This window comes from Pleurodeles waltl, chromosome 10 (assembly GCF_031143425.1).
Source record: "Pleurodeles waltl isolate 20211129_DDA chromosome 10, aPleWal1.hap1.20221129, whole genome shotgun sequence".
Classification (NCBI taxonomy): domain Eukaryota; kingdom Metazoa; phylum Chordata; class Amphibia; order Caudata; family Salamandridae; genus Pleurodeles; species Pleurodeles waltl.
In genome coordinates this window covers 9,166,102-9,180,607 of record NC_090449.1, presented here as the reverse complement: position 1 = coordinate 9,180,607, position 14,506 = coordinate 9,166,102, and the positions used below count along the sequence as shown (strand labels likewise).

Genomic DNA, 14,506 nt, shown 5'->3' with positions numbered 1-14,506 from the left:
ATTCCAAAACTAGTTCTGTCTAAAAAACAAAAAATCAAGGTCTCCAATAAGGTGGAGTATCAGTTGAATGTCATCGACATAAGCACAAAAGTGAAGACCGAATAAAAAAGAAAAGCACAAAAGTGAAGACCGAATAAAAAAGAAATAAAGAGTGGCAAAAGGAATCATGCAGCTGTTACAAAACGTAGGGCTCAGTGATAAGCCCTGGGAAACCAGACAGGTGATGGGTTTGCATGACAGCAAAAGTGAGCAATGACAGAGAATGGGAGCATCCTTGAAGAAAGGACAAAACAGCTGTGTACATGGGTTCTATAAGTAATTCATTGAACTGGAAAGTCATGCAAGAGCGAAAAATGTCTTGAGCCATTTTGTGTGAAGCGCTGTTGACATTCGGATTGAAATCTCCAAGGACTATTAGAGGGTCGGTATGTAGACTAATGGTGGAGATAACTTCGAGCAATAAAGATGCAGAGTTTAATAGGGCTGGGAGGTTTGTAGATTAATAGCATTTTCAATTTGTGACTGATGGTGAGAGTCACAGTTTCAAAGATCTTTCTGAGCATTACTCCCATGCGCTGCTAGGAGACCTCATATGGCTCCGCAGTAACCCTACACCGCCCCGGATGTGACAGTCGAACTGCATGTAAACAGCTAGCCTGCGTGTTGACATCTCATTCCACGCCTCCAGACATGGCGTTTAAAACATTGCTGGCACAGTGTGTTGACCTTTAATTCGGGACATTTTCAGATGATAAAGAGGCTATTCCACAGAACAGGAAGGTTGGAGAGCAGTGAGGAATCTACGAGGTTAGATACAGTATCCACAAGAAAGAGCATTACCAAAGTTTAATTAACTTGTTCTTCTGATGGATACTTCTGCAGGAAAGTGCCATCTTTCTAGCACAGTTACACCCACTTTTGCCTGATGTCAGTGTGTTTAGACTAGAGTTCACTGGGATCGTGCTAATCAGGACCACTGTGACTGTGCTCTCTCCTCTACATTTGGTTCCTGGTAAACTTTTTGCACACACAATTGGAATACTGATGCACCCATCTAAGTCCCTAGTATATGGTACTTAGGTACCCAGGGGTCTCCCATGGGCTGCAGCATATATTGTGCCACCCATGGGAGGCCATGCAAACTTTGTCTGCAGCCCTGCCATTGAAGATGCGTGAAATGGTGCGTGCACCCTTTTACCACAGATCTAAGGCTTGCCTTATATCCTGGTCACTGCACTTAGACACTCTAAGTCAACCCCCCCCCCGGTAGACCCTTCAGCCCAAGGGCAGGGTGCATGTCCCTAAGTGTGAGGGCACCCCTGCATGAGCGCAGGCTCCATTTCCTGGGCCTTGCAAGTGCAGGGAAGCCATCTTAAGGTATGCAGTGGACACCTTTCAACACAAGTGGTCCAACTACATAATGGCTTCTCTGAACCTAGGTATGTTTGGTATCAAACATGTTGGAATCGTACAACGACACCGATTCCAGTGTTAGTTGCTTGATACATGTACTCTGGGGATTCTGTAGAGGATCCCCCAATTCTGCCTGTGCAGCCTTATGGGGTCTAGCTGCCAGCCCACGCTGTACTGCCCTCCTACTGGTGAGCCTGGATCAGGCTGTAAAGGCAGAACAAAGGATTTCCTGCAAAGCAGAGGTGTAACCACCTCTTCCTTTGTATTAGGTGTAAGGGCTGGAATGTGGTGGCCTTTGAGCACCACCAGACTGCTTTGAAGAGCACATTGGTGCCTGTAGGAAAATGCCACTGTTGGCATGGGTACCCCCTCACTTTTTGCCTAGTGTTGCTGCCAGCTTTGATTGGACGTGTGCTGGGACCCTGCTAACCAGGCCCCAGCACCAATGTTCTTTCCCAAAAACTGTACCTTTGTTACCCAATTGACACAGCCCTGGCACACAGTTAAGTCCCTTGTAAAAGGCACCCCTGGTACCAAGGGCCCTGTGGCCAGGGAAGGTCCCTAACGGCTGCAGCCTGTATTATGCCTCCCTAAGGGACCCCTCACTCAGCACATGCACACTACCTTGCAGCTTGTGAGTGCTGGTGGGGAGAAAAGACAAAGTCGACATGACACTCCCCTCAGAGTGTCATGCCCACAAACCACTGCCTTTGCAACTGGTAAGTCATCCCTCTAGCAGGCCTTACAGCCCTAAGGCAGGGTGCACTATACCACAGGTGCGGGCATAGCTGCATGAGCAATGTGCCCCTACAGTGTCTAAGTACATTCTTCAACGTAAGTGCAGTATGGCCATATTGAGTACATGTGCTTGGAGGTTGTCTCATTTCGAACTCCACAGCTCCATGATGGCTTCACCGAAGACTTGGAAGTTTGTTATCAAACTTCTCAGAACAATAAACCCACACTTATGCCAGTGTTGGATGTATTATAAAATGCATCCAGAAGGCATGTCCCTTGTATTTCACCCAACACTTTAGTGTAAGGCTGACCAGTCTGTGCCAGCCTGCTACTTCCAGACAAGTTTCTGACCCCATGGGGTGACAGCCCTTGTGTTGTCTGGGATCAGGAACAAAGCCTGCTCTGGGCGGAGGTGCTTCACATCTCCCTTCTGCAGGAACTGCAACACTTGACGGTGAGCCTCAAAGGCTCAGGCCTCCTGTTATATTGCCCCAGGGCACTCCAGCTAGTGGAGATGCCTGCCCCCAGACCAAGCCCCAGTTTTGGTGGAAACATTAGGAAAAACAGAGTGACCACTGCAGCTAAGAAGTCCAGAGCTGAAGTGACCCCCCTCACTGCAGAATTCTCCATCTTGCTTTGGAGGAGAGTAGACAATAGGGATAGGAATGTGCCCAATTCCGCAAAGGGACTGGATACAGGAAGGGTGTAGCCACCCTCAGGGACAGTAGCCATTGACTACTGGCCTCTGACCCCTGTATCGCTAGTATTTAGGAGGATCCCTGAACCTTGCTCTTCAGATTCCTGGTGACGTCAAGAAGTAGGACTAAACAACCAACCCCAGCAGTCAAGACTCCAAACGACAACTGACTTGGCCCCACCCCTACCGGCCTGTCTGCAGCTTCAAGATTCCTGCTACAACAAGGCAAGACATCTGTAGGAATTTTGCTCTTTCTGTCATGGTTACCCTCACTTTTGGCTGTTTATCAGTGTGTTTAGACTGTTCTCACTGGGACCCAGGTACCCAGGACCCCAGTGGTTGTGCTCCCTCCCCTAAATTTGGTTGCTTTGGTACTATTTACACCCCACAATTGGCACACTGTTGTACCCCTGTAAGTCCCTAGTATATGGTACTAAGGTTCCCAGAGCATTGGTACACGAGGGGGCCCCCATGGGCTGCAGCATGTAGTATGCCATCCATGGGAACCCATGCAAACTGTCTGCCGGCCTTCCATTGCAGCCTGCCTGAAAAGGTGCACGCACCCTTTAACCACAGGTCACTGCTAGTCATCCTTCTGGTAGGCCCTCCTAGCCCAGAGGGCAGGGTGCAGGTTCCTGTGTGTGAGGGCACCCCTGCATGAGAAGAGGTGCCATTAGGAACTCCAGGTCTAATGCACTGCACTTTGTAAGTGCAGGGAAGCCATTTTACCTGTGTACTGGCAAAGGTCAGTACCTGTGTGCAGCTACATAATGGTAACTCCGAACCTAGGCATGTTTGGTATCAAACATGTCGGAATCATACCCCATTACTGATAACCGTATTGGTGGCATTATTCCATGCACTCTAAGGGCTCCTTAGAGGACCCTCCGTATCCCCCCCCACACCTCCCCCCACCCCACCCCCCAGGGTTGATCCCTCCTGGCCAACACGACAAAGCCTGCAGCCTATATCAGGAGGACCCCCATGACCGCGACCGGATGTGACGAAGATTACTGACACCAACAGGTACTCCTGCACCCGCAGCCCCCTAGAGCTTGGGGAGTCCGACCGTCCAGCAACGTCCAGCGGGCTCCTCTCCTACCTGTCCAGTCTTTGGATTTTTCACAACCGACTCCCTGGACCCAGCCTGCAGCATCATTGTGACCCCTGGGGTTCCCCCATTGAAAAGCATTGGGAGCTCAATGCGGTGTTTGCACCCTACCCCTGTGCCACTGAAGGTGTGTGTTTGCTCTGACCTGTGGCCCCGATGCTCATCTGTGCACTGAAGCAGCGGGTTCTTACATGCAACCTGTTTTCTTCCGAGTGCCCCCAGTCCTCATATTATTCCATTGAAAACCCGACACCACATTTGACCTCTGCCCCCGGCCAGCCCTGTATTGCTGGTGGTGCACTTTTGGGGTCCACTGGATCTTTAACCTGTGGGCATCCAAACCCCCGAAGACTGGGATCGTAAGTCAAGTACTTAGCTGTAAACTGTGCTAACACTTTTCCTCCCCTAGGACTCCATTGGTTCCTAAGAGAAATTGCAGTAAGTGTCTACTTTTGAAATTGAAAAGTGTTACTTGTAAACTGCTTGATCAGCAAAACCCAAACAAAGTGCATTTGATATATAAGCTTGATACAAACTTAAAATTGTACTTACCTTCAAAAAGATCCTTTTGGGTCTTGAATTAAAGTAACAAAATATATTTTTGCTATATAAAAACATTAGCCTGGAGTTAGTCATTAAGTGAGTGCCTCATTTCTTGACTGTGTGTGTACAACAAATGCTCTGCACTACCCTCTGGTAAGCTCAACCACACTACCACACAAGAGAGCATTAGTATTCTCTACTTTAGCCTCTGTTAAGCCTCTGGGGAACCCCTGGACTCTGCAGTATATACAGAGCCAGCTTCCTACAAGGTGTATTTCCGAGGTTCTGCTAGCAGTGGGAGATTATTCTGAAGGTTTGGGTTCCCTCGCTGGTGAACTGTTGTTACAAATAAGCAACTTTTCTGTTTTTCCTGTTAACCAGCCAATTTCAGTTATGCATAGACATAAAATGAGGAGGAAAGTTAACAGGATGTTGTTTTTATTAATTTGTCTGGGTAAGGTTTGGATTGGCTGTCTGCAGGGTGACTTTGTTTTAAGAAAGATGTTTAATCTAAAAAACAGAGGTTGACCATTGTAAACATCTCTGACAGAGGGTTCTGTTGAGGATTGAGAATCACATAATAACAGATTGAGGTCACCATTTATCCAATTTGTTAATGTTTTTTGTTTGTGTTATGTACAGATTGAGAGGTTGGATGTCCGTGGTATTCAACTTGCTGCCCTTTTCATGAGTGGTGTGGACACAGCCCTTTTTGCCAATGATGCCTGTGGACAGCCGGTGCCATGGGAGCACTGCTGTCCTTGGATCTACTTCGATGGAAAGCTTTTCCAGAGCAAGCTCATTCGGGCAGGGCGAGAGCGAGCACCGTTGATCGATCTCTGTGATGGACAGGTACGGTGTAGCACAGTCTTTGTTGTTGACGTTTATTCAAGCCTTTTCTTAATACAGGCTGAGAGCACTTAAGTAACCTTTACATACTATGGGCCTCATTTGGACCTTGGCGGTCTTGTTTCAAGACCGCTGAGGTACCGCCGTGCTGAAGACCGCCAGTGCAGGCGGTTTTCCTCACAGCGTATTAGGAGTGCTGGCAGCCCTCTGCCCTTTTCCGGACGGAGAGCCGCCAGCAGCCATACTGGCGGTCGGCGGTGAAGTGGAGGCTGCTCCACCGCCACGTCATCAGAACACCGCCCACCGAATCACGTCCCAGGATTCGGTGTAGCGGTGTTCTGGTGACGGGGAGCTGGCGGCGGAGCTGCCCCCATGGATCCTGTTCCCTCCCGGAGGATCACCGCACAAGGTAAGGTGATCGTCCGTTAGGGGATGGGGGTGTTGTGTGCGTTCATGGGGGTGTGCATGGGAGTGTGTAGAGGAGGTGTGTAAGTGCGTGTATGCATGCGGGGGATGTGTTGTTTGTATGGGAAATGTGTGCGTTTATGTCTGTGTGTATGTGTTCTTGTTATGTGTAGTAGTTGTGTGAGTGTGCCTGTTGGGGGAGTGTGTATGACAATGTTTGGGGGGCGTGGGGAGGGGTCCTGCCACCTTAGGAGGGTGGTAGGGGGGTCATGGGTTTCGGGGGAGGACTCTGGGGAGGGGAGTGGGGCAGACCCCTATCAGTGCCAGGGAACGAATTCCCTTGCACTGATAGTGCCTACCGCCATGGATTTCGTGGCGGTACAGAACCCCACGAAATCCATGGCGGTATGCGGGGTCGTGATACCGCCGGCGATATAGTGACGGCCGCTGGGCTGGAAACCGAAGTCTCCAGCCCAACGGTCGTTACCACCTTGGCGGTCGGAGTGGAGATGCAGCGGTTTGGCATGGCAGTCACTGCTATGCTTGTAATTTCCTTTTTTGTTTTTTTTTTACCGCCGACCTGTTTGCGGTATTACCGACACTTCTCCACTGACCGCCAGGGTTATAATGAGGGCCTATGTCCTTTACATACACCCTTCTATTTCTTGACCACCATAGTCAGAATGCCCCTCTAGCTACCAAACCTCTCATTGGCTCCTGAGGTTAACGCACATCTTGTGTCAAACAGAGGAGCATTAGGCCTGAATATCAAAGATTGGTTGTGAGGAGAGTGCAGAGGTGAATAAAATTAGTGCAAAGTGTAAGCAGTCGCCAATTGGATTTCTGAAATGCGTATAGGCAGCCTAGTGTCTGGCGGGGAGGAGCCACTATAATCATACAGGTGCATGTGTGAGCTGAGACTCCAGGTAAGTTTAATGGCCCTAAAATAAGTCCAAAATGTGCACAGAAAAATCAGTCAGATGTGCTTAGTGTAGATTGTAACCATCCTACTTAAGGATAAGATGAGCACTGACGCCGACGCAGAACTCGCTAGCTGAGCAAGCCGCAAGGAGCAGCAGGCGGCTGTAGCAGTGCAGAGCTGGGCTGCTGGACTGATACTTCACTACCGGGCAAAGACAGGGTGGCAGAGAGGGGAGGTCACAGTTTAGGTTCCCCCAGCCTGACTGCATTGTCGGATTAGCCCGAGGCCTGTATCTGGGCTCCGGTTTTGGGTTTGATAGAGTGGCAGCAGAAAGCGAGTAGTGAGTTGGGGACAGGCAAGACTCAGAGCCGCGGACTACCACTGCCGTGGCGTGGAAGCGGTCTGTTTTAGGCCGATGCGGCTTGCTTCCTTGGCGGGCCCCTTTATTTTATCCCCTTTCCCCCCCAACTACTTCCTGAGTTCAATCCATTCCGCTCTTGGTGTAGCTCATATTGGATTTTAATATGCAGTGAGTGTACTGTCTGTACTATACCAACTGACCAATAGAGAGACACATGAGGGAACCCTTGCTCGTCATTGTGGTTTACCTTTTTGGACCTTCAGGCTTTATCATTTGACAGATTATCAAGGAACCCCTCCGGACATTAAGTTGAGCGTGCTCGTGGCCCCCATATGCCATAGGATTGCCGATCGGCTTCAAGGAGTGTGGCACCGCTCATTGGCACAAATCGGGCTTCAAAGGGTCTGCTGAGCTTTTGCCAGACATCTTGCGAATTAACAAGTGTGCAATAACAGGTGGCCACTCCCTATGCCAGTGCCTGTTCCAGCAAATCCACCAACTTCAGACACACATGCTTGAGATTATTACACTTTAGATTGTAATGCTAGGCCCTCTAGGCGGGGCCATGCAAAGGGGTAGTGGCATGCTTGTTGTTTAATACACTTAAATGGAAGTATGAATGTTATAGAGATCCTAGCAACTTGTTTATGGCCGTAACTGTGCATGGCAGGTGGAGATCCAAGTGTCGCCCCCCTCTTATTGGTAAATTCCTACATACCTCCTAATGCTTTGACGGCCTTCTTTATAGAATTTTCTCTTTTATTAGTACATCTCTTGATAGATAATGGGCTCCCCACGTTTTACTGGTAGGAGATTTAAATTGTAAAGTTTCCAACTATGCCTTGCACCAACTACTCGAAGTTGAAAAAGAGGAAGCCTTGCGAATTCCTGTGAGCATTTTTCCACCAAAGATAAGAACCAATAAGAGAGGAAAGCTCCTACTCGATCAACTGAAAAGTAATGATTATGTTATAGTTAATGGGAGACTTCCCTCGGATTCCCCAGCGTTGTATACGCACATTTCTCCAAGGGAAGAGGCAATCATCGATTACGTGGTGGTAGGTTGCCCCTCAATCTTTTTGTTGGGCGATGTAAAGGTTATTGATACCCCCCTCAGCAATCATAGCCTGTTGATTTAAAAAAAAAAAAATCCTTGGACTTGAATACTTCCCCCATTAGTTCATGGATGCTTGATGGGTCTTTATCCAAATTTGATCAAAAGACAGTGAGAACACAGTGAAACCATAGGATGATTACAGGCTTGAAATGTAAACTAGAAACCACACTTGAAAAACGTGAAGCCTGGATGGGAGATGAACTGGAAAGTTTTGGTATGTTTATGAAGCGGCTGCTAGTAGGGGCTAGCTGAAAATCCATTAATAGTAAATTTAATGCAATTTCCTCGTCCTCTCCTCCTTCTAAATAGGGAAATAAATACCTTAATTAGGAAACAATACATGGTATATTCCCCCAAAAGGAATACCAGGCTGTCACTTTTGAAAAGGAGAAAGAGGCATCTGAGGGGCCGCATAAAAAGAGAAGCGTGTGACAGGCTTTGGTTTGACCTAAGGGACGCTGTAGTAAAGGGCCTGACAAGGTGCTTTTGGTCGCTGGTCGCTGGATGATGTAGGTCAGGAGTCCGATCTTTCGCCTTGGCTATTAATGAGGCTAGTAGAATCAGTTTTATTTCTAATTGTTATGCCTCTAAATCTATCTGAAAAAGAGATTTAACTAGCCATTCGAGTAATGCGTTCCTTGGCTGCGATGGGGCCAAACGGAATACCAATTTCTGTAATAAGACAAGGTATAAATGTATACGTATCTTGACTAGTTATGTTTTTTTATATGAATCTCTTTTGGAGTTCTGTAACATAAACAAAATAAACTTGAAATTTAAGCATGGAAGGTGTTAACAGTCTAAAGGAAGGTGAAAATAGTGTAGATGTCAACTGAGTACATCAGATGAGATTAGTGCAAGGTATGTGCATAGTCCCCATGCAGGTGACATCAGTATTTAGGATGCGCAGAATTTAAAAGGAGGTGAGATTTGTGTCAGTGATATGTAAAACCGTTCATCAGTTTTGAAAGAATTGGGGTTAGGAAGACGTGGTAAACAGTGTACAGACACTACTGATTAAAGTCAGATTAGAGCGGTTTTTAAGCAGTGCCATTCAGCTGGACTGATGGATTATTGTAGGTTACGAGCAGTATCAATAAGTAGCTTTGAGAGGTGGAGGATTAATGCAGGACGTAAACTACAGGCTGTCTGATTAAAAGTTTTGAGATTAATATAGGCGTATGAGCAAAGCACACCCATTTACTCCAGTATTGGAAGTTTTCATAGATTCACATGCTTGAATCATTGCCCGTCGTCGAGATGGGAGTCCCGGTACAATTTTCATAAGTAATGTTAAAACATATTAAAGAGAAAAAGGCCCTAGGCCTCTTCAATTTCATAGTCTATCAGAGTCATTTTGTGAAAAGGACCAAACCTGATCCTCCACCAATCAGGGGACAGCACCCTTCAGAACCTCCTGAGAGAAGCTCTAGCACCTCAGATTTTCTACCGCACGTCGTGCTAGGGAGTCTCCTCAGAGCTCTGCTCTGTTTTCACACCTTTATTCAGCTCTTTTTCTCTCAGAGAAACTCATTTATTTGGTTTTTGTCAGCTATTTTTCAACTATGTCTGACAAGGAAAAGAAAAGTCTCTTTAGGGACTGCAAGACTTGTGGGAAGAAAAGACTTCATTCTGAAGATCCTCATCAAGACTGCATTTTCTGCCTGTACCCAGATCATTCAGCCAAGGACTGTAAGATTTGCCGTACTTTTTCTTCTAAGACCTTAAAGGATAGAGAAGGCAGATTATTAATATGGCTGCAGAAACTGAAGCATAGGAAGGATCCAGTTTCTGATTCTGAGAGTGAGGAATCCTCAACATCCAAGAGATCAACTAAAAGGGCAAGATCACGCTCTAGATCTCCCTCACAAATCTCAAGGAAAGCCCTCAATAAGACTGCTTCAGGGTCTTATAAGGGTCGCAGCCCTTCTTCTTCCCCAACTAAACTCTCAAGTAAAGAGGGGAAAAGACATTCTTCCAGTTCTGAGAGGCACAGGAAATCCTCATCTGTGCCTTTCAAAAAGCCATCCTCTGTGACTGGAAAAAAGGCCTCGTCGACGGATTCCCCGTTGACGGCACCGTCGGTGGGCGCATTGCCGACGACAACAGCTACTTCAGGTTTTCCATCGTCAACGGCTCCGTCGGCGACATCGGCGACGAGAACAAGTACACCACCGTCGACGAGAACTGCAACGACGACATCAGCGTCGACGACCATCTACACCTCGTCATCGTCGACGGCGCTGATGTCAGTGTCAGCCCTACCGTCGTCGACGACTTCGTCGACAGTAGACTCGTCGGCAAAGCTTTCTGCTATTAAAATAACGGTGCGTCCAGCATCGACGGGGGAAAAACATCAAAAAAGAATAGAAAAGTTAACTCCAACCCACACTTCACCTAGTAAGGTATCCTCCCTGGTACCAGTACATCTTTTGGAGGGAGTTGAAGATTCAGATGAAGATGGGCCTTTTGGAACAGCCCACAGCCCCTCTGAATTGAATGTAAAATACCAGGAAGAGGAGGAATATGAGGAAGCTTATGATCCCCAGGCTTGCTCGGAGCATCAGCAGTATCAACAGGGAACGTATATTCCTTCTGACCTGCTTACTGGCCTTAGAGCGATGTTAGTGGATTACAACAGAAGGTTTCCTCCACAAGGAGAACAGCCTCCTCCATCGCCCATTTCTGGTCTTTCTACTCCACATCAAAGACCAACGTCTTTGCATCTCACAGATGTGGCCACCCCGGACATGACAATTCCCCAAGACACTGACATTTCAGAAGGAGATCAGGAGGAAGGAGAGCTCATAGATACTCACTCAGAGTGGGACGAGTATATTATTCGTGCTCCATCTTCTCCTTCTCACTCGAAGGTGGAGTCCCCACCTGAAGACATTGGAGGTTTTCACAATCTCCTAGAGAGGGCAGCCAAGCGTTTTGCTTTACCGCTACCTACGAAGCAAACAGATTGTTTCCTTTATGATTTTAAAGAGCCCTTCCAGAAGTCTGTGCGCTCTATCCCGATGGTGAACTACCTGTGAGAAGAAGGCCTTAAAGTCATGACTAATCCGGCAACAGTCACAGCAGTTTTACCACGTCTGGATAAGAAATACAAAGCTCCTGATGATGCACCAACATGCTTGACAGGACATCCTCCTCCAGATTCAGTAGTAGCTCAGGCGGCTCAAAGAAGATCAAAAAATCCTTCTGCTCCGATTTCCGCGCCCCCAGATAAGGAGGGTCGGAGGCTAGATAACATAGGGAAAAGATTTTCGTCTATGGCCAGCCTAGTGCTTAGAGCTGCCAACTCCTTGGCTATTTTGTCTCGATACGACAGACAGCTTTGGGCGGATATTGCACCTTTTATTAATCAACTGCCAGAAGATGTAAAATCAGAGGCAAATAAGACTGTCCAAGAGGGTCAACGCACGTCTGCAGAGCTTATAGACTGTGCAATGGATATAGCGACCACTGCTTTCAGACAGCTTGCAGGTGCTGCTGTATTAAGAAGACAGGGCTGGCTCAAAGCCACCTCATTTCGCCCAGAAGTCCAGAATAAAATCCTAGACTTACCCTTTGATGGCCAAGCGCTACTTGGGAAACATGTGGACGAAGCCCTACAGTCAATTAAAACGGACACAGCAAGGTCATTAGGGACCCTGCAATATCGAAGATTGTCCTTTCGTCCTAGGGGGCGTGGCCAGCCCTCTTACAGAGGGGGATATCAACAACAGAGATACTCTTCCTATCCATCATCTTCACAACAATATCGGCCATACTACTCCCAAAGGCAACCGACTCAACCAGCCTTTAGTAGACTGGCAGGCCGTGGACGTTCAACCCGCCCCGCCAAAGATTCAGCTCGTAGAATCTGATGTTTTCGAGGCGCCGGCTACGCTCAGTCCTCCTCCTGTCACCCTGGGCGGGAGAATTTCCTTATTTCTCAGTCAATGGCAAACCATTACGTCAGACAAGTGGGTCCTACAATTAGTGGAACGGGGCCATACTTTAGAATTTGTCCAGATACCTCCCTCCAACCCTCCCCGCAGGACTCCTTCAAGATATCCTCAACAACTCAAAGAAGAGGTCTACAAGCTCCTTCTCAAGGGAGCTATAGAGAAGGTGCCTCGGGCTCAACGAGGAACAGGATTTTATTCCAGGTTCTTCATCATTCGAAAAAAGTGGAAGGATTGGAGGCCGATCCTCTATTTAAGGCAACTAAATGTATACCTAAAAAAGCAATTGTTTCGAATGATCAGCCTGCAAGACGTCCTTCTGCGTCTCAATCAAAGAGATTTTATGTCATCACTAGACCTCAAAGACGCATACTTCCACATACCAATCCACCCTGCCCACAGAAAGTATTTGAGATTTACCGTAGCCGGGAGCCATTATCAATATCGCGTCCTTCCCTTCGGGCTCAAATCAGCCCCAAGAATATTTACCAAATGCCTAGCACCAGTTGCAGCCTTTCTCAGGAGAAGAAAGCACCAGGTCTTTCCATACTTAGACGACTGGTTAATAAAGGCAAAGACTTACGCAGGAGCACACAAGTCAACAAGAAAGTGCGTTTCCTTACTGACCAATCTCAGATTCACAATCAACTGGGAGAAGTCCAACCCTCTACCAGTACGCAGTATTACTTTTCTGGGAGCAAAACTGAACACGGAATCCGGCATGGCATGTCCCAGGTTAGAGACAACAAAGATTTCTAACCCTAGGGAGTTTCATACACAAAAGACGAAAGGTTACAGTCCGTCTCTTCAAATCACTATTGGGCATGATGTCTTCATGCATACCGATGATCCCTCTGTGTCGGCTAAAGATGCGCCCCTTGCAGGAGCAGCTAAACCGTCAATGGCTCCAAGTATCAGGCACTTTCGAAGACCGGATACAAATAACTCCAATAATGATCAAAACTCTCAAGTGGTGGTCTCAAAAGCATCATCTGTCAATCGGTCTCTCGTTTCTTCAACAGCCAGCCCCGTGGACCATAACAACAGATGCCTCACTGGAAGGCTGGGGCGCAGTATTACAGGACCTGAAAATAAGTGGCAAATGGCCAACTCATCTGGCATCAATGCATATCAATTGGCTAGAACTCAGGGCAGTGCACCCCGCCTTACAAGCGTTTCTCCCAAGAATCTCTGGATCGCGAGTGGTGATAAGAACGGACAACACCACTACGATGCACTATCTCAACAAACAAGGAGGTACAAGATCTCTCACCCTCTCCAGGGAAGCCCAAGCGATCTGGAACTGGGCCTCACAGCAAGGCATCACACTATCGGCGGTACACTTGCCGGGAATAAACAACAAGGCAGCAGATGCACTCAGTAGGCAGAAATCGGACTGTCACGAGTGGGAACTAGACCAGACAGTACTGACCCAGATTTTTTCCCAGTGGGGAACACCAACAGTGGATCTGTTTGCGAAGAAGGACAACGCCAAATTCCAGTTCTTCGCAAGTTGGCATCACCAAAAGGGATCTTAGGGGAATGCGTTTTCGATAGTCTGGTCAGACATCTTTGCTTACGCCTTTTCTCCCATTCTGTTGATCCCAAGGGTCCTCACGAAGATGAAAACAGAACCGCGCACTCTCATACTGATAGCCCCGTACTGGCCGCGCCAACATTGGTTCACAGAGCTCCTCATTCTGTCAGTCAAACCTCATATTCCACTGGAGCCGTTACCTCATTTACAAACAATGAACAACAGCCAACTTCGGCACCCCGATCCGCAGTCAATGCGGTTATCAGCATGGCTCCTCACCACAGAGAATTTGCGCATTTGAACATCCCGCAGGACTGCAGAGATATTTTGTCAAAGGCCAGAGCGGATAGCACTAACAAGGCGTATCACTGTAAATGGAAAAGATTCTGTGCCTGGTGTCATCAGCGTCAAATCGACCCTCTACTTTCACCACCAGAAGAGATAGTGCCGTATCTCTTACAGTTAGCTCGATCTGGCCTTGCACACTCGTCCATTAAAGTTCATGTAGCAGCCATAGCTGCATACAGACGTTCAGATGACACACCCCCGCTCTTCTCTTCTCGGCAGATTAAGAGATTTCTGAAGGGGCTGTTCAGGGTTTACCCTCCTTTCAGACCGCCACCTCCTTCGTGGAATTTGAATATTGTTTTGGCACAACTGATGAAGCATCCATTTGAACCGATCCACCGTGCTTCCCTCAAATACTTGTCGTGGAAGGTTGCCTTATTGATAGCTCTTACATCAGCTAGGCGGGTCAGTGAGGTGCAAGCGCTGTCCATCCAAGAGCCATTCCTGCAGCTTAAACAAGATCGACTACTAATGTGCACTAACCCGCATTTTATTCCAAAGGTTCCGTC

General features: G+C 47.7%; 1 protein-coding gene across 2 annotated transcripts in view; it reads left to right on the top strand.

Moving 5' to 3' along the window:
* FAM120C (family with sequence similarity 120 member C) overlaps positions 1-14,506 on the top strand; it is a 564,585-nt gene that overhangs the window by 361,742 nt on the left and 188,337 nt on the right. For both annotated transcript variants that reach the window (XM_069209344.1, XM_069209345.1), the window contains exon 12: positions 5,145-5,354. In XM_069209344.1, the coding sequence (XP_069065445.1) occupies positions 5,145-5,354 (210 nt within the window). The remainder of the gene's footprint in view (positions 1-5,144; positions 5,355-14,506) is intronic.